Genomic DNA, 26,557 nt, shown 5'->3' on the forward strand with positions numbered 1-26,557 from the left:
AGAAGTGTTTATCTTATTTTTTTTAATGGGAAGAGCTCATTGGGGTTGTTAGCAGCTTTTCTATATTCGGTACTTTTCTTAGCTCCTTTTCTCCTGTAAGACTTCTTACCCCGGTGTAATGATGGACACCTCTGTGTAAACTCTCGGCTCGCTCTTCTAAGAAACTAACTAATCTGTAAAAAAAAAAAAAAAAAAAAAAAAATGAAGAAAAGATCATGGCTCAGGTAAAATCTCTCATTCGGGCAAAACGTTATATTCTTTACAAAATAAAGATTACATTTACCGGAAATCAATTTCGGCAAGAGTTTCCAGAAGCTCGGTTCTTACAAGCCAGTAAGAGCTGTTCTTCAGGGTGAGGAGATCAATCAAGAGCTGTAATCCAAACTCACTGTATGCGCTACAGCACAAGCTGGAGATGCAGATCTGGAAAGCACACAGGAGACACGGGTGAAACACCTCTGCACAATATTAACAATGTTTAAAATCGGCGTTTTTCGTTCAAATAATTCAGGCCTTCGGTATTACTCACTCTGACAGCCACACACGCTAGCTTGCAGGTAACAGAAGATTCATCTTTCAGAGATTTCTGCAAAAAAGGTACGCAGTCTTCCACAGAAAAGGAGTTTCCTACCCAAAAAAAATGACGTGATACAGACACATAATCACACAGTTTTTAGTTGTGTTTATACCCAATTTAAAGGAATTTGAGAAAATTTTAAGATCATTTATTTTCAAGGCTAGTTAGTTTTAGGTTTTACGTTTGTTTTTGTTTTTTTTGAGTTAAAAGTTTCATTATCGGTCAATAACTAAAATCACTCCTTAGACCAGAGCTCCTCCTAGTGGTGAATTTTAGAACATTTGTGGAAATTTGCTAAGTCACACGATTAAGCTGCTAATTATAATATTAAGGATATTATTATTGTATTTAACAGTTTATAACCTGAAAATATGGCAATAATGCATGAAGCTTAATGCTGTAATTGTGGGATATTCGTTGTCAGAGTTCAGACATTTTCATCTACTAAAAAAAAAAAAAAACTCACCGATGATCTGCAGAATTGCAAATTTAGGTCATTATTGGAGTATTATCGGTTTCTTTTTAAATAGTTTGTTACTAGTAACATTGTAACAGACCAGTACATGCGTTTTTGTCTTATTTAAGGTTGCAATTCCAAGCCAAGACTGTTTTGTTGTTGCTGAGAGGATTGGAAAACCTTAACTACTCGGGCGCCATTGGTAGAGATCTTGCATACCACTAGTAGAAATTGTGTGAAATACAAGAAACTGATACTTTATTAACCCCTTAATGACCTTAATGTCCTAAAAGCCATTAAGGACAATTAATTTTGAGCCCGTACATGTCCAGGCTTTGTCGTGAAGGGGTTAAAACAGTAGACGTGTATTTTGGTATTTATCTATGAAAACTAGTATTCCTATTTGGAACCTGCAATCTAATATACGATTAAATTGTGTGTGCATTTGCTATGCATATTACCGTGAATTAATATTCGATACTCAGGGAATCTCTCTAAATCAGTGAGGTTTCTTGAAAATCATATTTATGCATTACAGAGGGCAAAGCAAGCTCTATATCTATATATGGGACACTATCAGGGGGCTAAATTGTTCAACTTTCCTGCAAAATCTTGCTTTAGTGAATAGAGTATGTAACATACACAGCACTATATATCATCTGTGCTTTGACGGCATCCATTAATCTGCAAACCTTTATGATTAGGTAGGTCATACATAAGTGGCCCACGGCGGACCTTTTACCTGTACTGCTTCGGATATGTGCCAGCCAGGTTCCCGCATTATAGTGCGACTTGTTGAGTATTGAGAAGACTATGGACCCACACAGGATAGCTGTGGCCCCCCGCACCTGGGGGTCTCCATGGTTCATATAATTCACAATGTCCGAGACATACAGGGTTTCTGTAATTTAAAAACAGAACTACATCAGGTGAAAAGATCAAGCGTTTATTAACAGATCCCTATTTTAATCGAAGGTTTACAGGTAAAGGGTTGAGTAAAAGACTGACTGTTTTTTAAGAGGCTAATGAGAGGAGCGTGCCCCGGCCCCTTTTATATTTAAAGACAGTTAGAGTTAGCTGGAAGCACTACAAAATGTTGGTGTAATAACACAGGACTAGAGAGAACGGCCGTCGTCACCTTGAGGTTCTGTGATTTCTGTAGTCGGCTTGTATAATTTGCTGAAGAAAGCTTCTGGATACAGAGAGACAGCCGCAGTGACACAGCTCAGCGCCAGCGCCTTCACACTGACCCGAACGTCTCTGTCTGGTACCAACGCTGCGACAACACAAGTTTAACATAGAACTGTCATCCATTTAAAAAAAAGGTGCTGTCTGGATACAACAACACAAAAGCTAGGATTCTAAATCAATCACAACATTGATTCTTAACAATACAAGCCACATCGGGGTGTATGTAATAAGAGAAGACTTGACAGGAGGATTGTGGTTTCAACCCCTTGACTCACTATACATTACAATGGTCCAAGCCCTGTGAGGTTCTGCGCAGGAAGAGCTTGTCTGGCCCTGTATAATGTAAAGTTAAATCTAGAAGATTCATTCATCCTCATTCATTTAATTAAACATTATACATGACCTGCTCAGCCCTTGTTGGAGAAACAAGTTTTGGAATTGTATCTCTGATGAATAGACCATAATCACTAGTAACCATGCGCTCTGAAGGCCTGCACTCTCATACAGGAAAAACAATGACCAAAAAGGTTTCCTTGGGCATGAAAATAAAAAAATAAATACGTTGTGTACTACTGATGGTATGCGGCATTGGAAACAACACTCAGTATAAAACCACCAATTCTGTACGCTTATCCCCCTCATTCCTTTACATTTACACTCCTTACCATTCCTTTGTCCTGTCAGGAGGAATGAGGCAGATAAGAGCCGTACACAATGAATAAGAGGAGCTGCATCTCTGTCGGTGTAGTGTCCAATGTCTCCTTTAATTCTGGAAGGCTAAACAAAAATATTTTGGTCCTGTAACATTTGAATAATAACAGGCAGAAACAATAGAAAACACATTAAAAAATCTCAGATGTCCAAATAAAAGGGGTGCCTAGAGGTAGGGAGGGGAAGGGCCCAGGAGACACAAGGGGCCAGGTTGGACTAGGAAGGCATAGTCAGAGAAATAATCTGAAAATTGAAAGGTATGTGAAAGATGATGATAAAAGAAGCACTTTTCTTACCTTAGTTTCCAGATCTCCTGGCTCCACAGTCTCCTCTTTTGTTACAAAGCGATCAACACTACTGTCAGAAGACTGGCGGCTGTGGCCCATGGTTTTTAATAGGTGAATTTGATTGACACCTTTTTAAAAAGGGGGAGAAAGATCCAGAATATTAGATGACCGATACGAGGAAATGAAGGCACAGCAGGGATAATGGAGACAATAAACCCTCCTGCTCTTATCGACAAAACATTCTATCTTTATAAAATGAGCTTTTTTCTTGTTTATCTGCAATACATTTTAAATAAAAATGTATCTGTTCTCTAACTGCTGCTTAACACAACACTGTCAATTTTTTAGAGTAATTGTAATGGGGGCATTTATTTCTGTTAATGAATTAACTGGAGGATACTGGAATATATTGGGGGAAAAAACAATCAATATCTAATTTCCATTTGCAGCGTGATCTGCCTTCCCACCCCACCACTGCAATGAGCCTCGATAAGACTAATTAGAAATTAATTAGATCCAGAGGACAGAAAGTTATAAGGGACAGACGAGTGGTCGAACACATGTCCGGCTCGCAGAGATGCATGAGCTCTATACTCTCCAGCAGCCGGCCCCAGGGGTGTTTAACAACCCCCCCCCCCCCAATACACATGTACAGAGAGTGTTCCCATTTACTTTCATTGAAGAGCTGTTCAGCTGCCCACAGAGGGAGCGATGCAGCGTAGATCTTAAGGTAAGTCAGTAAACGTATTTATGTTAATGGTTGAAGAATGCATTTTAAAATACTTAAACATGCATTCTTCATCCATGTGCCACTGGATTGTCCCTTTAACATGGCTGCTCCTATAGAATCTAAACATAAACATACCCAGAGACAGATTACATGGATTTTAAAGGGTCCTCGACTGTGAAATGCAAGCTCTCAAATATTCATGAAACCGCTGGTAAGAAAAGGGCCACCAGATGCAAACAAGGCATTTCTTTAAAATATAAGTCAAAGTATATAAGTTTGCTCGCTCTCCACGAAAAGAAACCGCAGTACAAATACCAAGGGGTGTGATCCCAGAACTCGCAGAAGGATCTTCCTGATGGAGTATTGTTCCATCATCTTCCTCATCTTGAAGTTGTCCAATTTGCATTCCCGAGTATTGGTTCTCAGCTCCATCGATTACCTGCAAGAGACCAAAATCCTCATTGCTTGAAAAGACTAACTTATTACTCAAAATAACCTGTGTATACTAGAGATGTGACAAATATACCAATTATTTTGTGTTCAACGGTTTTGGACGGGCATGAAATATATTATATACTGCAAGGTTTATGGTTCATAATGCTTGCTAAGCCAGGAACATATCTCACATTAGTTTAGGGATGCTAGTTTCCATGGAAACCACTAGACTACGACTGCTACAATTTGCACCGGAGTTGCTTTGTATCCATGTGCATTGCATGGTAAAGAAGGACTCTCAAAAACTTGTTCTGAGGTCACCAGAAAGCTTTAAGGAGGAGGAATCACACTTGACCAGCTTAGGTACAAGGAAGAAAACACTACTTCGCCATCGATTGTGATTTTCCATCTAGTGAAAGGAAAACATCTGGGAAAGACAGACTCTGATAGACCCTCCAAGTTAACAAAGACCACGGGTTGTATGTATCAGAGAACTAAAACCGCGTACAGGTACATTTTGAAACATACCCAAAGTGTCTCAGCTTTACAAGTGGTGTTAATGTTTAAAAAGAGACTTTTCAAAGTTTAAAAAGTTACTCTGAACAATTGATATGCCGATGAGGCCACTCCACGTGTTGTACGATGAAAAGAAACACTTTTCAAACATTGCACCATTTACACAGAGCACTCCATCCCTTCAGATGTACGGATGCTATGGATGAATATTTACTTTTTATATACGGGGGGGGGGGGGGGGGGATTTCATAGCATCCGTATATCTGAAGGGTATGTTCAAAACCGCACACTAGTTTTCCCCAATGTAGACAAAGAATGGAAATTTGGAAGTTCTGACAATTGACCTGGATTTTTGTTCCTCAAGCTGTGTAGAATTTCCCATCCCTCCTAATGGTAATTTGGAACAGCAAACTATAGCTCCATGGGCTTTGAGATATTAAGTACTCACTTCTGGGTATGTTCAAAAGCGCTCGCTAAGACTGCAGCCAGAAGCCGGCATAGTTTGTGGGGATAATAAAGCCTCGAGTGCATTCATAAAAAATAATGCAATTAGCTATACTGTACCTTTGGAATAGATACTTGAAGTTTACGGTGGGAACACGACTACTCTGAACTGGCTACTTTAATCACTTGAGGAAAAGTGATAACTGCACTCTTCATACATGATATACATACTTAATATGTAAAATAAATTCGAACAGGTTTGGACCTTCCAGGTAGCCAGAAAAAAAAAAATAGCTCCTCCCACTACACATGGAGAGTTCATTCCTAACACCTGTCGAGAGGCTTTGCTATCCCTTTAATGTAATAAATCATGCGCATTAAACAAGACATGGCAGCAAAACTCCAGGAATAAAGACTATTTTCAATACTCAATCATAGATACATTCCAAATGTTTCAACTAAAATCATTTCCATGTTGTACACCTGTTAAAAGTCAGTTTTAATATTATATAATTATAAGCTTGATTAATACTTTTCATGAATACTAGGAAGCCAGTTATTTGGACGTTATAGAGAATTTAATATTCGGGGGAATTTTTTTTTTTATTTTTAATTTTTTTTTTTTAAAACACAAAAGGAACCAGCTTTGGGATTATCTTGGGAACAGATGTCTGAACGTAAAAGTATTTCAATCCAATAACAAATAATGACCTACAGCCTATAACTACATAAACCCCAAATTGTATAGAAAAGCGAAGCGTAAGAGAGTAACTCTCCGATGTAACGCCCCATGAGGGCTCTTTGGTGCACCATGCATTGGCATATAATAAAAATAAATAAGGATGTTTGGGTAAGGTCATGCGTTCAGGCAGATTTTACAAACTGCTGACCTTTTGAAAGCTACTGGCTGAGAGGGAAAAGGAAGATGAGAAAGTAGATGTATCCAGATCCGGGCCCGACATGGAAGAACTCTGAGACATATCGGGTCCTTCAGTAGAAGACCGGGATCCCCCCTCTGCCCGCTGCACACTTACAATTTCAGAACTGTCTGAAGGGGTCACAGCAGAGTCTGGACCTTCTGTTGTGGTCTGTGAGCTATCGCTGACCGGCGAGGAAGCCTGGGTGGTTCCCTCGTTCAAATCCATGTTCGTGTCAGACTGGGCAGTGCTGATTTGACTAGAGCTACGACTTAAGATGTCCTCCTCTTCTCCTTCTGTAATGGTGCTGGCCAAATCAGAAGCGCTCAGGTCTACGGAGTCCGACTGCAATGTGTGCTGGGATCGCGGCTGCTCCGTGATGATGTCATGACCCGCAGGATCAAGAGAGCCCGATGCTGGAGCGGGGGTGCCCGCCGACGAGGTTCCATCAGATGCCACGTCATTCTTACCTGCTGCTTCAAAAGAATGAATATTGGGATTAATAAACTTGCATTCATCTGTATGCGAATTTATGAAACGGCTGACACTACGTTCTAACTGCAAAACGGGGGTGGACACATCTGCACTCAGAATGAAGCTTTCCCACAAGCCCAAGGTCCAAAGTAATACGAGGTATATCCTAACATGCAAGAATTCTGCATGCCTGCAGAGTAAAACATTTACCTTAACATGCTGAGAGCACAATTAATTGTTTAAGTGGGACAGACGCTTTAAAATAAGCTCTAGGCATTGGTTTCTGATCTTAATATCCCATTTTTTTCAGAATGTAAGACCAAACCAATCTTTACAATACATGAATTTACGAGGGGACATAATACATTATATCTGAGATACAAGGACATCAAATAAACACCCTTTCCCCTCGCCACCTCCCGCTCTGTAAGCGTGTTCCAGCAACCCCACTAACCTGCAAAAGGTGTTGTAGTGACGTCTGGTTTTGCATCGGTGTCATCTTCCAGTCCCTCCTCTTCTCCCAAGTGCATTTTCCCTAATGTGGGGCAAACGATAAAAGGAAAGGAGTTCATAATGTATCAATAATGTATCATGGAAATTTCCTTGGACAATATTCAATACAAAAGTCACTTCAGGGTCAGGATGGCTAATTTTAACGAGAGGGGCACATCTGAGCCATCTCCCTGGTAATACTGCCCCCCCTCTGCCGTACCGATTACCCCAACTGTCTAAATGCTAGGCACCTAGAAGACAGTATATATAAAAGACGTGAATAAACCTAAAATCACGTGAGGTGTATATATAATAATAAATAGGTAATATGATACTTCCCTGATAAGACTGCAGCAACCCAAAAAATGAACACTCCTCCTCAGGGTGTAAGAATTCAAACGAACCAAACAATAATGGGGCGCAGATACATATAAGGAAAAAAACAAAAAACCAATGGTGTAAAGTGTAAAACTAATAAAGTATATGAAGTAAATATTGCACTCACAAAAGAAATGGATAATTCAGACCCATCTATGTAGAGTGTAAACTTCTTTAATATTCTTTGTAAATTCTAAAAAGTAAACTTAAAATAGTGTAGTATCCGAGAGGATATAAAAATAGCCGGCAGGAAATACACTCACATTTAATTCGGGCACATAAAGTATTTCATAGATTATACTTCTACTGAAGAAGCCAAGTCGGCAAAACGCGTTTAGAAGTACATCTTGTGGACTACTCTACATTCATTAACCGGTGGACTCTTCACTGACACTCTTCAAGCACTTTATGTGCCCGAATTAAATGTGAGTGTATTTCCTGCCGGCTATTTTTATATCCTCTCGGATACTACACTATTTTAAGTTTACTTTTTAGAATTTACAAAGAATATTAAAGAAGTTTACACTCTACATAGATGGGTCTGAATTATCCATTTCTTTTGTGAGTGCAATATTTACTTCATATACTTTATTAGTTTTACACTTTACACCATTGGTTTTTTGTTTTTTTCCTTATATGTATCTGCGCCCCATTATCACCTAGAAGACAGTAACCTGCATCCACATGGGTCAATGAAGGCCCACCAAGAGTATGACATGACCCACTAACACGACCAATCACTACTCCTCCCGCCTTCACGGTATCCAACGCTAATATAAAAGCGCGGAAACGTTCCGAACATTTCTAACAGATCTTATCAGTACGTTTGGAGTTGTGACACCATAACACAGAGTAACCAGGGATCCGTTATCTTCCCCACTGACTGAGCCACGGTATGGGGCAAATATTTAGACAGCAAACAGCCAGTTAACCCCAACGCCGCGGATGCTGCATTAGAGGATAGACGACCAGTCCTGAGCAGCCTATGCGTCACATCGGCCACGACTGAATGAGATTTCAGGGCAGGCTTGCGCTTCTCTGGTTAAAACAAACCCTAAGCAATGCTTGTCTTGTATGAGGGTCGAATCTTTGGTGTACACACAATAGTATATACTATACTATACCATTTAGTCCATCGAAAGTCTAACGTTTCCCCAAACTTACTAATTCAAGAAACAAACGTGCAACCAGAACTCTTTTTATATCCATTTCCCTTTAACTTAGTGATAATAACCGCACTCCCCCAAAATATGTCAAGGAGATCATTTCGCATTAAAGGATAAACGGGAATTAATATCCGTGCCTAAAAAATATTTTAGTGATATCATTTTTGAACCAGTCGACAACAATAACTGACCTATCTGGGGAGCGATTACTTTATGGTGAGCAACAACCACGTGGATACGGATACTAACATGAAGCTAACGTGGTAAATACGTTTATTTAGTGAACAGAAGCATGTGATGTATTTCAGAAACACGCATGAAACATCCATGTTATAAAAATCTGGTTTCATACTCAGTGAAAAACACACGCAGAACAGCCACAAACAGCACTTTAAAACCGCCTCACCCGCAGTAATAACGTCAAAAAGATAAGTTAGAGAGGGAAAAAAAGCAATAAAGCGAAGCAGAAAAGAAGCGGTAATGTTAGACGAGTTAATAATCACCTTTTGGTTTCCTTGAAAGTACAGGACTGCAAGTAGAGCTTCCACCAGCTGAAAAGCACAGGAGAAGAGCGATGAGAGAGACCACACGAAGCAAGAGAGGGAAGCAAAGAGAGAGAGGGGGATTCTGGCTTCCCTGCGTACACCCTGGCCTCTACCCCCAAAAACAGGGATGTTCTGGACCACTAATATACAGAGGGGTCTAACCAGGCAGACCGAGAGCCTGTGAATAAATTATTTCACAAGATCACATTCTCCGCAAGTCTACTTCTCGTACCGGGGTCCACGGGAGGATACAAAACAGAGCGAGACAGAGAATGTATCTAAAAGGTAACGTGAAGGTGTATAAGGTAAATGTAATACAAATACAGCCTCATCGGTCACAGCTTGCGCTCTCACTTATTAGGTGGTCTACTTGTTTTTCGGCAATTGCACAGAGCGGGCAGGAGGTCCTAGGAGATCTAGCGTATTTGTAACCTGAGGGCAAGCGCAAGTGGCTTCTGGCTACAGCTGATTACTTTGACACTCACAGCATGTCAGCTTTACATCTGCATTACTAGCCTTCACACTTTTCATACATGTCTCTGGTTAAGGCGCCTGGTCACACGCAACATTTTGACTATTCATTAGTCTCAATATTCTAATGGAAGAGCCAAGTATGTCCTACATTCCAGATTTCCAAAAGTTTTTCTTGTGACTCAGTTCAGTATTGTCTCAAACTCTCACACCCTTGCTGCGTTCTTAGAAGGCTGGGTAACTTTTGTCCCAGGATGAAATTAAGCCAATTGGCTCGGTATTACAGCGTCTGAACAATCAGGAATATGGATCCTTATTATTTTATAACACCACTTTACGGTGCAGAGTTCTGGCAGAGTTTGAGTCCTGACCCACAGTCAGATCCAAAATTCTGTGCTATATAATTAATGCAGTGACCTGAACATTTTCATCTCATCATAAGCGTCCAGCAATTTACTGCCTAGTGGATAAAAGTGATGTTCTTGGAATGACACTAATGTAGGAAGGAACAAGCCACAAGTAGTTGCCGACATGCGAGCTGCAAATCACCTCTCAGCTACGGCAGACGTAGTCCATACAACGGCCACAAGAAAGGGCACAAAACTTGTGATAATACAGCATTTTCTCACAGCTAATGAGTCTGTAAAATGCTCAGCCCCAGCATCCATATAATAATGCTCAAAAGAACCCCAGCATCTGTATAATAATGCTCAAGAGTCCCAGCATCTGTATAATAATGCTCAAGAGTCCCAGCATCTGCATAATAATACTCAAAAGAGCCCCAGCACAGAGTCAAGATGCTGAGGTGCGGCAACCCGAAGGCTCTCTCCCACATAAATAAAACGGTAAGCGCCAACTCACCGATCAGCTCTACAATGCTTCCACTGCGGCTTCGGCTCTGCAGCTCGTCCCTGCCGACAGCGACCTGCTCGATCCCGCCGGACGTGGTCAGCACATGAAGAAGCTCAATCGGAGGAGTCCGAAGCATCTGCTGCAGCAGCTCCAACGCGCCGGTCACTACATTATGATCCCGGTGTTGCGTGTAATGCAACGTCAGCTCGTAAATCTGAATGCAACAGCACAGGGGAAACATTACCGTATGTCAAAGGACAGCATCTCGTTTGGGCCAGGGGCCGAACTAAACATATCAGATCTCAAGTGTGTTGCTGCTTAACGGCCCTATAAGCCTATTTCAATCAAGGCGCGCGTAAATCGTTAATAAAGGCGCTGGACGTCTTTAGAAATAAGATTCGTATTTAATCACAGACGTTCACTTCTTTTACGTTACTCGGCTTTACAGGCAAACTACCCCATGGTCAATGGAACACTTCTTGGCTTCTCGGAACAGATACACCAAAAACCGACAGCCTATACAATGTTCTGTGATCGCCTTGGACTACATTTTCAGTTGTTTGTGAAGCCAATCTATTACGTAGGAAAAACTAATGAACATTTATATTTTCTTCTGCGCTACATACAATGACAGAGAGACAAAGATGTCAGTAGACTGTTCTAAATTATTACTTTAAGCCACTATATGAGTTACCTGGAAGTTACAAATCCTTTATCACAGGAGCATCAGGTTAAATAACTTTTCCTTCTTTTTACCTGTATTAGCTGCTCAACAGAAGGGGAAATTTCTGCCTCTTTTCTGGTCATGCCGAAGCTTCCTTTCAGACTTGTATCTTTCACCTGTTGCTGTAGCAGTGGGATCAGGTAACGTAGTGTTAATAATACTCCCAGTATTACCAGAGTAGGGCGTTCATCCTCTACTGGAACAAGAAGTCCTAAAAAAAATAAAAAATAAAAATACACTAAACACCGCACTGTAACAGACACACACATTAACATCTTACAGTAATACGCCTGCATTAACATGCATGCTTAAACTCCTCCAATGTATTAACATCTAACATCGCAGCTGGACGGCTATTACATGCATCCACTACCCTCTCAATAAACTAATATTTCCTGATATTACTTTGAAACCTATGGCCCTCTAATTTAAGACTAAGTCCTCTTGTTGTGGTAGTTTTTCTAATGTTTAATAATCTATTATTTTAGTTAATCAAAAAAAAATCAATTATGATTAGTTTGGCATGATTTTCCCAAAATAAACCTGTGTGTTTTCTGAAAGCCATCTTTTGTTCTAACTAATCCTTGTTTTACTTTCCTTGTCTCATTAATGTATCAAAAAAAAATAAAAATTAAAACACTTTAATGGACTGGGTATCTTCTCTTCTGAGTGTGCTTCTTTCTGCCTAATTTTATATATCTGTCTATTTTTTATAAATTGCTGTTAACTTTTTGGGGTGTTTTACTATTCTGGCCACTTCTGCGGAGTACCGCAGCGGTTTCTTCAATTATTTGCTCTTACTGACCAGCCTAATAAAATTTTCTGTTGCCCTCAATAATTTTAAATAAATAACCCCATTTCTTCTGGACTCCATTTAAATGGCCCCAGTCTGATAATGACTCCTTTACACATATTTCATTTCAAAAAACTATTTTTTCTAAAATCTAAAACTTTTGATTCTGTGCGGTGGGACTGAGGGATCCCCAACTTTCACCTACAGTAATATCTGATTAAAAAAATCTCAATTTCTGGACACTAAATCTAATATGACCTCCGTACGAGGCGACTCTTCACCTGCATCTTTTAAAGATAATCCCAGTATGGAGTTTAGAATATTTACTCCCCCCTCCAAAGCCATTTCAGATATTTTCTCAGTCAGTAGATCATTTAGCTCTTCCACTGACCCAGGGGGTCTATAAATCACACCTACACAAGTTATTGTACGATTAACAAATTCTAACCTAACCCAAAACGACCCTACTCACCAACCTGTGTTAGATTAGATTTGATTTTATCGTTCACATATAGGGTCCCCTCGCCCCCTTTTTTGTCTTTACTATATAACAAGTGTCCCAGTCATTTTTCTCATTACATCATGTCTCAGTAACAGCCACTAAGTCTACATTCTTGGTTGCCATTATTGTCTGTACTAACCAAGCCCCCAGATCTACCCACCTGGGTAATAAAGTAATCTCAATGGTTTTAATTATAACTCCTAATCTTACACGTGGAATAATCTCATAATTTAAGGGGAAAAAAAAAAAACAGACACAAAGATATGAATACCTAAGAGAACATTGAGAAGCCACGTGTAGAAATACTGTGTTCTTCGCGAGTGCTGACAGACGCTCACCGCAGAACCAGCTGCAGTCCGACGGATCGTGGGGGAAGCGGATTTCAGGTTTGAGATAAACGCTTTTAGCAGGACCTGTTCGGAAAACCAAATTACAAACCGTCAGTTACTTGTTAACGCAAACATTACACAACCCGAGCTCGGAAATTTCAGCTAGTAAACTTATTAATGAGAAATTCCACACTTTTATATTTGTAGCCACAAGGGGGGAAAAAAAAGGCTACAGGAACTTCTGAATTATTATTATTATTTTAATACAAAAAGCTACAACAATTGGAGGGCTGTCCTTTGAAAAACACGCTGATGAGACAGAAGACAATAAAAAACACAGCAGCCATAACATGCGCATGACTTTATATTCTTTGATAGATTGCTTTCTTTTTATGCAGTATACCGTATGAAATGCCATGTAACTCATACCCATTATGTACTTAGTTCCTGTAATTTGTGATTTAACACTATAAGACGGAGTCTGTTAATATTTTCTTTATCTTTCTTTTAACATTCCCTCACTTCACTTTTAAAACTTTTGGTTTTAATGCCAATTGTACTTCTTGATCAAGTATATGGTTCTTCTGATGACTACCCCTGACTCAATAAGGTGCTCACATTGGGTAGAGATTATAGAAGAACCTATAGAAGTTCATCTTGGGCAAATGATTGTTTAGTTCCATCCCTTTAATTACATAAGCGCATATAAGAGGAAAGGACACATTTCACATTTCTCCGTGGCTTATGTCTAACTTGATCTGAATGTCTCAGGGGCGTAATAACCGTCATTTAAAATCATTATTGCTGTGGGTATTCCATTATCGTGTCTGGAACTTAAAAGCTACTAAAGTCAAACAGAGTTAGACTTTAACAAAGAAGGTGACCGTACCTTAATTTCATTGTCATTCGCAAAGTTACCAAAGGCAGCCATAATTTTTGGAACAGCAGCAGCAAGCGTCTCTTGCACAGACTCTTCATGGCGTTTACTGATCCTGGTCAGGCAGGGAAGCAGATTTACCAGGTAAGGCCTAGGCATAAAGAGGAAGAAACAGATAATCAATACACGGAAAGCAAGGAGTTATGATTCACACCTTGATTTTTGCAGCCCTATGAAAGCACCCGTTTGCTGCTTTACACTGCGTAGAAAACCATTTGCATATAATAGGTTCTTTACAAAGGAAAATTTGTTTGGAACATAGAACAGCAATCAAGAAATGCGTCCTTGGGAGCATTTCTAAGAATTTCTGCCGGTTGCAGCCATTTGCAATCTAGAAATCAGCAGGTCTCAACCCAAACATAAAAATATGTTTTTAGTGAAAATGTAAGACAAGCTACGTACGCTCTGAAACTTCCTCATAACCTTGTTTGCACAAATAACTAATTTATTAAGAAAATATGTCATTTTTCCAGATGCATGTGTGTTATTTTCACGTAAATAAACACCATTATAGATAGTGTGCAATATATCAGGAAACGGGCATACCTGCACTTCTGGGGCCGTACAAGATGCGCAAGCTCAGCAAATCTCCAGAGGGCCGCTCTCAGACTCCTCGCCGCGCCATTCTACACATAAAGCATAAGGGAATCCTCAGCAGCATACACCCAGCTCAACAAAGTAATACTTATATCCTTTATAAATGCATGGTAAATTAACCCTCCAAAAAGCATACAAAACTGGTGATCTGCAATAGTAACGGTAAGCCAAGTCGTTGCAGCGTAGAATACGCTTCCAGTATATAAGTGTGTTTATTAGTAAACCTTTCCCTGTGACTGGTCATAAAAATCTATCAATAAAAAGGCTGTCTACTCAGATAATGCTAGAAAATAAACACGAGTATTGCAGAGATAAGTGGCGGTCTGCAGCAGGGTCAGCGTTCTAATCGATTTATTCTCCTGTATTCTCCCGCTAGAAGACAATCCACAACAATCAACATCAGGACAGAGACGAAGCATGTAACAGTACACGTCTTCAATGTCCACCTTTTAAGGATAAAGGAGCTACTATTCTGTTATTCAGTATTTCTCTTGACAGATCGATCTCTCCTCTGTCAGGTTCGAGGAGGAGGCTTGATGCAAGCGCCTGCGAGGAAAGCAATTACATTTGTTTCAACAGGAATGCAATCCTGGTGCGGCTTGAAGCTGCCAATCAATAGCAATATTCAGAACATGGACGAGGAGCAGCAGCTTCTACCGGTTTGTCATTTCTCGGAGGGTGCATGTTAAAATATTTTAACGTGGCGTCGCCAGTGACAGTAAACTATTAAAAATATTTTTTAATATAAAAAAAATATTTTGCCGTGTTTACAACACGAAGAGTTTGAAAACAGCACGCCTAGGAAATTACACCTTAGTCTCACCTTTTTGATTTCTTTATAGAGTTCTAGTTGAAGCCTTGGAAGATTGGAGTCCATTAAAGCCTACAACAAGAGAATAGCACAGAACAGTAAGTAGATTCCCCACACAAGCAAAACTCACCAGACAAGCAAGGGACTGCAAGTATTCAGATTAATAATGATCCAATAAAAGCAATAATTAAAATAAACATGCCGCTCCTAGACACAAATTGAGAATTGGGTAAAAAAGATGTGCAAGTAATGTACACAGTATGAGATTTCCTGTAGGAGAACTGTGTCATTCTATTGTTCAGCACTGCAGAATATGATGGTGCTACATAAAACAATAACTTAGAATAATAACGATGTGTTATTACTGCATTTCCCAAGGCAGGGTGCGCATTATGGCGTTTCCACTACACCACTGCCAAGACAGCCAGGACCATGCCTGCACTATGTATAACACAGATCAAACGGCACCTACTTTTACGACTTTATTCAAACATTCATCAGCGACCATTCGAACGTCTGACTCGGCATCATCGCTGCACAGCAGAAAGAGCTCCATGGCTATGCCCAGCAGTTTCTGGAACTCGGGGGAATTTCTGAAACATGCAAAATCAAGATAAATAGTAAAGCAGAACTTAAAATCAGATGAGATCCACCGTCTAGTCTATACATTTGTATACGGGTACGCGTCTATCCAATACATAGTTCAATTACCTCACTATATAAAACGCTACCATGTCAGCTGAGAGGCTGTTCCAATAAACTACCCTCTCCCCATCTTCTACAATAGGACTACAACCTCTTGTCCTAGCATGTCTCCTCCTGTGAAATAGACGTTCCCTTTGTGACAATGGCTGATTTTACTTTTTGTACCCTTCGTGACAATGGCCGTTTTAACATTTCTGCGCTGCTCGTGTTTAGCTGTAATTTTCTTCTTTCCCGTTTACTGAACCCACACAAGTTATATATTGTTTTTTTCAGGACAAGGGCTTTCTTTACATGACATTGTTTTGATTGTATCATATTATTTACTATTAAAAATTTAGAAAAAAATGACTTTCTAACTTTTAGTTGAAAAATCTTTTACTCATCTATAAAAGGTAATGAAAAAACCTGCTAAATAGATTCTACTATTTGTCCTGAGTTTAGAAATACCCAATGTTTTTATGTTTTTTTGCTTTTTTCTGCACGTTATGGAGCATTAAGTACAGGTAGCGTTTTGCTATTTCAAAGCCATTTTTTCCAAATCTGGTAATTCTTCCCCCCATGTGCCATTTCGGGTATCTTTGAAGCCGGCCAATGCAATTTACCCCATCAAATCATATATTTTTAAAAACTAGACACCCCAGGGTATTTCAGATGCTAGTATTTTAACTCTTTCCATGCATCATATCTACCACCAGTCTTTGTCAAACTTTGTGGTAGTCATTTTTTTTGCATTTGTTTTTTCACACACATTTTACTTCAGGTATGAATAAACAGGTTCTGGTATATGTCACTATCACAAAACACCCCAATATGTGTTCAGCAACATCTCCTGAGTACAGCGATACCTCACATTAATGATTTTGCCTGGCTGTTTGGGGGCTAAAGGGCCACATTTGGGGCATGCGCATTTTTCAATGTTGAACTTTGGCATTTGGGGATCCACTGCCCATGCCCTATTTGGTACATCTTTCAGCCGGGCCATTTCAGTGTGCCCAATAAAGCCATATATTTTTGAAAACTAGACACCCCAGGGTATTTTAAATGCTGGTATTTTAACTCTTTGCATGCACACATTTTACCACCAGCATTTTTTCAAAGTTTGCAGTAGTATTTATCATGTGTATTTTTCCCCCCACACACCTACTTTATGTATGAATTTACAGCTCCTGGTATATGCCGCTGTCACACGACACCCCAATATGTGTTCAGCAACATCTCCTGAGTACAGTGATACCCCACATGCATGGGTTTGTCATTTTTGGGGGGAACTAAAAGGCCACATTTGGTACGTGTGCATTTTTCTAATTGGAAATTAGATGTGTGGCCATCCTTCCCCCGGTGTTAATTGGGACATTGTTGAACCCGGCCAATTCAATTTACCCCATGGGCATTTAATATGCCAGTATTTTATTTTTTATATATATATTTTAATTTTTTTGGCTTTTTTTTTACTTTTTTTTTTTTTTTTTACTTGAAGGTTCCCCTGATAGTGACATCAGTGGGAATTTTTTTTTACATTTTACCGGGTTTTTTTAACTATTTTTTTCTAATTTTTATTAATTTTATTTTTTAATTTATTTTTACTAATCACACTGTGATTAGAAAGCTGGGCTCCATTGACTTGCATGGTTGAATGCAGTACCTGTATTCAACCTGCAAGTGGAGTCAGAGTTCTCTATAGGGTCTGGAGACCATCTAGCGAACTTTTGCATCTTTATTATTTTTTTCCCGGGCCGCTGCCATCTTGCGGATGGCAAAGATTACTTGCAGCTGCGGCTGTGACCGCTCCGGAGAGCGTCCTGGGGTAAGTATTTGGTGTCGCTGAATGCCTCCTGATCAAGGCATTCCAGCGACACCATTTAAGTATAGGAGGTGATCGTTGATCGCCTCCTAAACGCTTTTAAAACGGGCGTCCGGGGAGGGGCCAGACATGGCCCCTGGTGCCGATCGTGGCAACGCTGTTTGGGTGCAGAAAGCGAACGTAGATTGCTTTCTGCACCCGTTTAAAGACATGCCGGTCCTGGCACGTCAATTGTCGTAAACGACTTGTTTTTCCGTGACATGCCAGAACCGGCAATTGTCATTAAGGGGTTAAATATTCAATTTATGCGCCCTCCACTTAGGTATACAAATAGCATTATCTAAATATCTACGCATCCAATCATACACCAGCTAAATCAATGCAAATATCAAGTTAATATTGCCTATTGTCTCCTTCCACGTTCTTGACATTCTCCCAAAATCAGGAGGTTTTCAAGAAGCCAATTTGTAGAGCATTCATTTAGTATATAGAGGCTTTTAGGAGCATATCTCCTTGTGTAATCCGCACTAGCTGCATCATATAAAGGGGCGAAGGAGACGGCGCACCCACCCGGCACGCGATGTTTAGATATTATCCCGTAGAAACACAAGCGTGTGGCAGATTGGTTCTGACTGTTAAGAAGTTGTGAAAGTTCACGGTACCTGAGGGACTGTGCGACAATGTTCTCGCATATCGTCAGGCAGTGATTTACACGATCTTTCTTGTTAGTCGAAGGATCTTTCTTCCTGGAAAGAAAAGGATAGGTCGGCACACAATTATTATCATTACTATTATATCTTATTTATATAGCGCCAACAATTTAAACAGCGCTTCCTAAAATACAAGATCTGGATTGAGCACTCTTTTTTTTTTTTTTTTTAATGTCCTTGAACAGCACCATTAAAAGTGAGTGCATATTAAAGTGCTCAGAGTGCCCACGCAGCTATCTTACGCGTTAAAGCGTATATGATAAAGCCTGCAGAAACGCAGAAACATTTCCATAACTGTGCATTAGAAGCGAAGGTCCATGTGCAGAATTACCAGGCACGAGGACTCCCTCTTTACTCGTCGCCCCATTATGTCTATTCCACACGTGATGAGCCTATGTTAGCCAAAGATTGCATTTGCCAAATAAGCTGGGAAAGACATGTGGGGCCATAGTGGAATATAGGAAACAATCTACAGGGGCTTTATTAGATCATTAAATACATTGAATCGGGGGCATAAAAGTCACCTCCACATGGAGTCCTACCGCGCAGCACATTTTGTGCTTCCAACAACCTCAAATGTTAAATACAGATTGAAGGGTTAAAAACCTCAAGGATATATCACAGTTTATGCATATAAATATGTACCCGGCTACACACACAGTTTTGATGAACAGACTGTCCACAGCTCTTCGTGGCGCGCCGTTCATTTCCAAGCTCTTTTAACCCCTTCATGACAATGTACGGGCTCACAATGCATTGTTTTTAATGGGTTTAAGGACAACCCATTGTCTTTAAGGGGTTAAGAATAATTTCCAGGCACTCGGTATCCCAGTAAGCAGATATGTCCCCGCAGGCAGATGTTTCATTCATGCGCACACACACACCAGCATTCTGACAACAGGCCTACACAACAAAGCACGTCAAAGTGTCAGTTACAGGGGAGAGAGGCTGCAAGCTTTTATCATTCATATAAATAAACCACGTAAATAGACACCACCGTCACCAACAAGTAATTATTCAAAGAGGGCTACTCGAAAATAAAACGAGCATTGCTCAAATTGAAACATTGGAGGTCAAATTGTATATTTTTTATTTATTTACTGTTTTATTATTTATTCACCGCTTTACGCCATGTTTCAGCACTTACCAAAAAAATCGAAACCCCCATCGGCTGTACAAAAAAATTACTTTGACCAGGTTTCTCCTTTTAATTTTCATCCCAGCAGTCAAAGTAGACATCCAACACCAAAAGGTCCATCTAAAAGGACTGATTCTGTATATTGGTCATTTTTGTAACAAGCCCTCTAGTACTAGTATCTCTTCCTAGTTACTGTTACTTTGGTGTCTTGTCAAATTAAGTATTGTTACTTTAGTACTTTCCACTGGCAGTAATCACCTGGAACTTTTATAAATAAAAAAGTAACAATATCAACACCCCAAAGAAAAGTTTAACCCCTTCAATCCCAGGGGTTTTTTGGTACCTCAAAGCCCGGAGCAATTTTGCCATTTTTGGGGTATGTCGGTTCAGCGATGATTCTCTTTTCCTGTGAATAGTGTACCCATATAAACTATATATTGTTTTTTCAAGGAGAGATAGAGCTTTCTTTTGATACCATAGTTGGATGATTAGCTGAAAATTTTGAATTAGAAATTTAGTACCAACTAGCAAAAATTAGAAAAAAACATTAAGTTTTTTTACATTTTCCCTCTGAATCCTCACAAAATTAGGTAAAGAGACAGAAAATTCCATCCAGATTTATCAATTCAGGTGTTCTGATTTCATAAATACCTAATTTATATAGAATTTTCATACTTTTGCAGCACATAAAGCCAACATACTATAAGGTGTACATTACTTTATACAAAGCCGTAAAATTTTTACTGCAACTCTAATTTTAAACAAATAAAACAAAAACACCCACAAAAAGGTATATATTTCTGTAAAGCAGACAACCCAGGCTATCCTATCAGGGGTATTTTTGCATTCTACATGCAGGTATTTGGCCACCAATCACTGTCAAAGGTGGCCACAGAAATTAGTTCCTGCACTTTTTTCACCAACGCGTCTTAGTATTTTGTAGTATTCTTAGGATTTTTTGTACAGGTTTTGCGTTACGGCAGAGAAATCTATCCTAAATTGTTCAGCCGCCTCTCTTGATTACGGAAATACTCCACATGCCTAGTTTTTTTGTGGTTTTCTGGACATTACAGGGCACAAACGGGACCATGCGCGTTATAGATTCCAAGCGTGAAATTTTCGCATTTTGCTTTAGTAGACCTTTGTTTCATTTGGGGCGACGCCGGCTTCTGCTGCCAGGGGGGAGTCCAGGCTGTCAAACGACAGGATGTGTCCCTGACGCTGCACGAAGGGCTAGACGTACCGGTACCTCCATAGGGGTTTCTTAGTGGGCGGTTTTTGGACGTCCCGGTACGTCTATAGGGGATTGAAGGGGTTAATACATCTGAAATAAAATTTCCACCCAGCATACAACTCAATCACCATTCGGCACAGCGTACTTTTTCTATACACGCTGAACTTCGGGCCAGCTCAACTATTCCCGCAGAAGAAACACACTGGGGTTGGAGCTTCATATCACAGAGTAAAGTCACCAACGTGAAAATGCAACTCTCCTGCTGCAGCACCTCTTAACACAAAGACTTGCTATGCAAGCGAATGCAAAGAAATTGAACAGAAAACATTAAGATTTAAATGTTACAAAATTAATTTCCAAAGTTCAACCAGGTCTGGTGCTTTTTTTGAGCATAAATAGCTCTCCAAATGCTACTAAGGCAGACGGATTATTCATTTCTCTGGGTGCATCGGCATGTCGCCATTTAATTACATCGAATAGTTTCATTTAGTTACTTTGTTCATTCCGATGATCTATAAAAGTTTTTATTTTTTCTTGCTCCAGTAAACTATATAAATGGACCCGAAATCCCTGCAGAAGAGAAGACACCAATTCTATAGAGTCTCACAAACATACGCAGACTTCTCCATGCAGCTGCTTCGCACACCAGTTCTGGAGAGGCCTCCATCCACACTGTCTGCACAGCATGTCTTGGTGGAGGATTTCATCCATAGCTAGCTAAGCCTCAGTAGCTTGAGTAATCTAGGAGGCTAACATCGATCCTGACACTATCTTGCCTTTCGTTGTGTCTGAAAAGTTTATTAGTAGAGCGGAATCCATCCTCGGTATAACCGACACCGGATTTGGGCATAAAATGAAAAGGTAAACTCTCCAAGACCAGCAAGAGCATGGACTCAGGAGCAAGGAAGAACGTAACTACATCCTCCGAGATTCCCAAGTACAGATCGCTGATGGAGAGCGCCTGGTGCCCACTCACAGAAATGACTGCCACCGGGTTAAAAACGTTAAAGAAGCCTCTTCCAGGGCTCCAAATAAAGGCGCCTCAAACTATTACGCATCAACTTTAGGACCCAGGGAGACTCTTTAGACTTGGTTACAGGGCAAATCCTACAAGACACTTTTAGAGAATAAGACTCTTATCTACAAAAGCTGAAAAGGCTAAAACCAGTCCCTTCGAGGCAGTTGGACAAAGTCCTTCTAAAAACGTCCTGTAGGTATTCCAGCACCTGAGGAACTGAAAACTTAATGGAGAAATCTTCTTGTCATGGCATCGGCTAAAAACCGCCTCCATACCTTAAGATTTCTGATTCCTACTGCGAGACATATTGATGGAAACGTAGAGACTCCTCAATACAAAAGGTTGGTTTGAGAAAAAACGTCAGCCGTATCTGACGTGCCCACGGAAGGAAAGGCATGAGAGTCATATGTATTTAATATGTTCTACCCTCGTTGACTCGTTGAGTCTGTAAAGAGAAAGCTGCCAGGGATGACATAGAATGGAAAAATCTCACTTGTTTTGGAGGCAGAGTTTTCCATATTATGGAGCAAAAAGCAGGCTTTCCCGTTTCTTTATGTTGACGGATAGACGCCGTCCCTGTGAAACATAAGTAATTGTTTTGTTCATAAAGCAGTTTCCGGCATTGTGCTTCACTGGGCTGTCAGTCCGGATATCGTACACATGCAGCCGGCGTGCAGGTAACATACACGGTGACGGCAGCCGGCGTGCAGGTAACATACACGGTGACGGCAGCCGGCGTGCAGGTAACATACACGGTGACGGCAGCCGGCGTGCAGGTAACATACACGGTGACGGCAGCCGGCGTGCAGGTAACATACACGGTGACGGGTTATATCAGGTCCTCAGAACAAGCCCACCTATTAGCAATGTCTCGATCACAGCCCACCCATCTCCAGCAGGGCACATCGGCAACTTCTGAAGTAGTTGGCAGCCCAAGTAAATATACTGCCGTTCAAAAGTGTTATTTCAAATAACACAAAATGAATGAGAAATCCAGCGCATGTTGTTAATGCTGTAAATGATTATTGTAGCTGGAAACAGCTGATTTTTATTGGAATATCTTCATTGGCGTACAGAGGCCCTTTATCACGGCCATCAGTCCTGTGTTCCAACGGCCCTTTATCACTCCCATCACTGTATTTTGGTATTTAGAACACGCATACGCCGGCCAAAACACTTTCCATTTCACTTTGACGTACAGAGACCAATGAAGCCTTTCTCACCTTCATGCAAGAGTAACATCTCCCACGCCAGCCACTTCTATTAAATGCTATCATGAGAGTGTCTAACGCGTGTGTTTCTGGACAAAGAGGAGCCAGATAGCGGATTGTCGCACTGCCGTATTGCGCTATTTGAAGAAATGCCTCCTCGGCTCCTTAAAAATCCCGTTAGCTCCTCACTTCTACAGACGTTCGTCCACCAAAGTCTCCCAGGAGACATGAATAGTAAGCGTGAGATATATTAGAAAGTACATTAACAGACCCCTTTACGAGATCATAGAAGTCTATATAAAATATTACACGTGAGAATAAAATGATCTCTTAAACTGATGTATTACATATAAACAGGAATACATTCTACGCAGTGAAGCATCAAGAACTTCCCTTAAGCACAACAAGACTGCAGCCAAATCAGAGAACATTTCACGGGCAATTTAATGCCATTGTTTTATAAAGAATAACAAAGGGTTTGACAGAATATAAAACGTATATACCCCTAGACACAGCTGTTAGAGCATTAACAAGCGAACAAGAAAGCCAGACCCTATACTGCAGCGACATAATCCGAGATATGCAATGACTAGAACAGCTCCCTACAGCACCGGATTACAGGTTCCTCTGTACCTGATTTACCCCCTGCCTGTATCTGCCATAATCTGTCTTCACACTGGATTTATATCATTTCAAAGACATTTATATATTTTGAAGGTCACAACAATGGTCCATGTCTAAAACGGGAATTTAATTGGAGAAAGTCATAAAGAACAGAACATACTCCCAGCAGAAGCGGTAGAGGTTAATGCAGCAGTGATATATACTTTAGAACTAGGCATGTGTGAAAGGTTGAACTCGATGAACTGAAGTCTTTTTTTCAACCTACTGTATTATATATGTGAAAAGGTCATAAGGTTATACTGAACAAGGAACAAGTGATCCTCTTGACTCTAAGCTCGTGCTTAAGAGTCAATGGGATGCCTCTTGATGGATCATCCTCTATGAATGATTGTAGCTGTTTAGGCAGACTATATTGGCCAAATGGCTCTTATACGTCACCAAATGTCAGCATCTTCTGGCGTTCAGAGGAGTCCTGTATCTTTACACTGATTGCCAAGCTGCCGAGGCACCGGCGTCCAGAAGACTCCTGGTTGGCTGCTTACAGTCCACTATCTAAATCTTTGTAATAGATTTTGTACCTAGTGGTACAGCATAAATTATTTGAAGATGCACATTGTACTTCTTTACTAATATTACAACATTCAGCTCCCTTTTGACTTATTTTACTAGATAAACTCTTTACGGGGTGAATTTCCTTTTCAAATAGAGAAAATAATCTATAGAGCAGGAAAGACACGGCTTAGAGTGACAGCTGTGATTGCAAAGCGTCTATAAAATACATTTTCCGCTGCATTGATTTTAGCTGCCTGGCACAAATATTACAATCGGCTTCTATTGGCAAAATGTGTCCCTGGATCGGCGTCCGAGATAGAAGTCCCACAAAAACGTCTCCAATACATTAAACAATCAGTGCTTTACAATAGTGCCCCACAGGTGGCAACGATCCGGCTACTTGTGCCAAAGGAGTTTATTCACTAAATACAGTTGTGTTTCAGCTGCTTGACTTCACTATACATTATCAAGGGCCTGCCCAAGCCAATTTTGGCAGTAGGAAGAGCTGGCCCTGTATAATGGATAGTTAAATCAGTGACATTTCTTCAAATCTCACACATTGAATTATGCCAGCTCAGCACTTCTTGCTGGAGAAACAGGTCGGTGTTGGCCCTTTTAGTGTATAAACCCCAACGGGTCTGCTCGTTAATGTTTAATAGTTACAAAAATAAAGTTATCCATTTGTTGCAATTTTGCCAATAAATATGTAAAGAGCATGAGGAGTGACTTATAGCCATATCTCCCAGCTGGCTAGAAATCTACCGCCGGGCACCGGTATCCACAACAAAAAGTTTGCTTTCAAATCATACACCGACATGGTTTGCTTTTACAGCCGGCTGTCAAACCAGTCCAAAGGTATGCTGTGCAAAGGATTAACAAGTGTTAATAAAGTTATTCACTTCAACAGTGCGCGGATATCATGCCGAGATAGGGACAGACTCTTTGTAGAGACGTAAGGCAATAGGCCTGACACACAAAGCATCTCAGTTACATGCGCCAGCCGCTCCTGGGGCTGTGTGGTGAAAAGCTTGGAAATCGGGGTTATCACCATAGCAACAACATTCAAACTCTGCATCCCAAAAACTTTATAATCAGAACCTATAGCACTGGGCTGGGTCATATATATATATGTTCTGGACACGCTACATACACATGCCTGTCTCTGCAGACATGAAGTGAATGCTGCAGGTGTCTTCTGCTGGGATATCATACCCAGGAAGCCAAGTATCAGGGGGGCTGCTGTATAATGGTGGGTATACTACACACTATACTGAGGTAACTGCTACATACGGCACAGGAGTGATATATATATATATATATATATATATATAGTATATGGGGCAGAGAACAGAGAATGTTACCCTGAATGAGCGCTGCATGCAGGGAAAGATTTGCTTATGTAAACACCGGTCTGTATCGTTATGGTGTCGGACCCTGCTCGGTCACATGACTATTTACGCAGCAATGTTACACAGGTGTGCAGGACTGCATACACTGCAACGAACACATAGCGGCTATTCCCTGCGGCCGCTGTAACATTCAGCAGATGCCGCAACACACAGCAGTCATACTGGCATGAGGTGAAGCGCTGCTGTCTGTGTGGGGCTGTTAGGCCTGCGTATCCCCCCCCCCACACCCGGTACTCACGGCTTCTGCACGGGCTCCTCGGGAACAGCCGGTCCCTGCTGCTGGAAGGACTTAAGTGACTCAAACGCCCGCATCAGCTTCTCCATGGTGGCCATATTCACTCAGCGCATCAAAACATACACAATAAATGGGGCCCCGCCCGGGGTGAGCCCGCCGGATCCCCTGCTCCTTCTGTCACACCTGGTCACAGCGCTAATTCCCGCCTCCGCCACCACCTCAGAAGCAACAGCGACCGACGGCCAAATGCCATTACCAGGCACCAGTACCGGGAAGATGAGCAGACATTGACAGCTCTAGGCGCAACCTAACCCGCTGCCTCAACCTCCGCCAATGGCAAACAGCGGACATGCGAACGCGAACCAATTGGCGATAAGAGCTTTCTGACATACGCTGCAGTAGTATAATTGGCCAGCGCGCAGAGGAGTCGCGTCTAGGAAGTACAGCGGTTGTAATAGGATGCGCCTGGTGGGCGTGGCTTCTATAGTGTCCCCGCCCCGGTGCTAGGGGAGCACATGGGTTATGTGTAGCAGTACATTGCCGGTAATAGGAGGCTTTCAACCTGTGCTCCGTGATCCCGGATA

The 26,557-nt window shown here is 40.9% G+C and overlaps 1 protein-coding gene across 1 annotated transcript in view; it reads right to left on the bottom strand.

The window, feature by feature from the left end:
* The window catches only part of LOC149282274 (huntingtin-like), an 81,314-nt gene extending 55,243 nt beyond the window's left edge, over positions 1 to 26,071 (bottom strand). Inside the window, exons 1-20 of the mRNA XM_089498454.1 lie at positions 25,977 to 26,071; positions 18,505 to 18,588; positions 15,809 to 15,929; positions 15,349 to 15,408; positions 14,475 to 14,554; positions 13,881 to 14,019; positions 12,934 to 13,075; positions 11,400 to 11,578; positions 10,653 to 10,857; positions 9,279 to 9,326; positions 7,194 to 7,274; positions 6,383 to 6,741; positions 4,269 to 4,392; positions 3,233 to 3,351; positions 2,891 to 3,002; positions 2,173 to 2,310; positions 1,777 to 1,935; positions 530 to 627; positions 284 to 423; positions 110 to 173 (exon numbers count right to left, since the gene is read on the bottom strand). Coding sequence (XP_089354580.1) covers positions 110 to 173; positions 284 to 423; positions 530 to 627; positions 1,777 to 1,935; positions 2,173 to 2,310; positions 2,891 to 3,002; positions 3,233 to 3,351; positions 4,269 to 4,392; positions 6,383 to 6,741; positions 7,194 to 7,274; positions 9,279 to 9,326; positions 10,653 to 10,857; positions 11,400 to 11,578; positions 12,934 to 13,075; positions 13,881 to 14,019; positions 14,475 to 14,554; positions 15,349 to 15,408; positions 15,809 to 15,929; positions 18,505 to 18,588; positions 25,977 to 26,071 — 2,547 coding nt within the window. The remainder of the gene's footprint in view (positions 1 to 109; positions 174 to 283; positions 424 to 529; positions 628 to 1,776; positions 1,936 to 2,172; positions 2,311 to 2,890; positions 3,003 to 3,232; positions 3,352 to 4,268; positions 4,393 to 6,382; positions 6,742 to 7,193; positions 7,275 to 9,278; positions 9,327 to 10,652; positions 10,858 to 11,399; positions 11,579 to 12,933; positions 13,076 to 13,880; positions 14,020 to 14,474; positions 14,555 to 15,348; positions 15,409 to 15,808; positions 15,930 to 18,504; positions 18,589 to 25,976) is intronic.
* Positions 26,072 to 26,557: the final 486 nt, after the last annotated feature.

The sequence above is a fragment of the Sceloporus occidentalis genome, unplaced genomic scaffold (genome assembly GCF_023333645.1).
Source record: "Sceloporus occidentalis isolate IW3139 unplaced genomic scaffold, rSceOcc1.0.p SCAF_120, whole genome shotgun sequence".
NCBI classification, from domain to species: domain Eukaryota; kingdom Metazoa; phylum Chordata; class Lepidosauria; order Squamata; family Phrynosomatidae; genus Sceloporus; species Sceloporus occidentalis.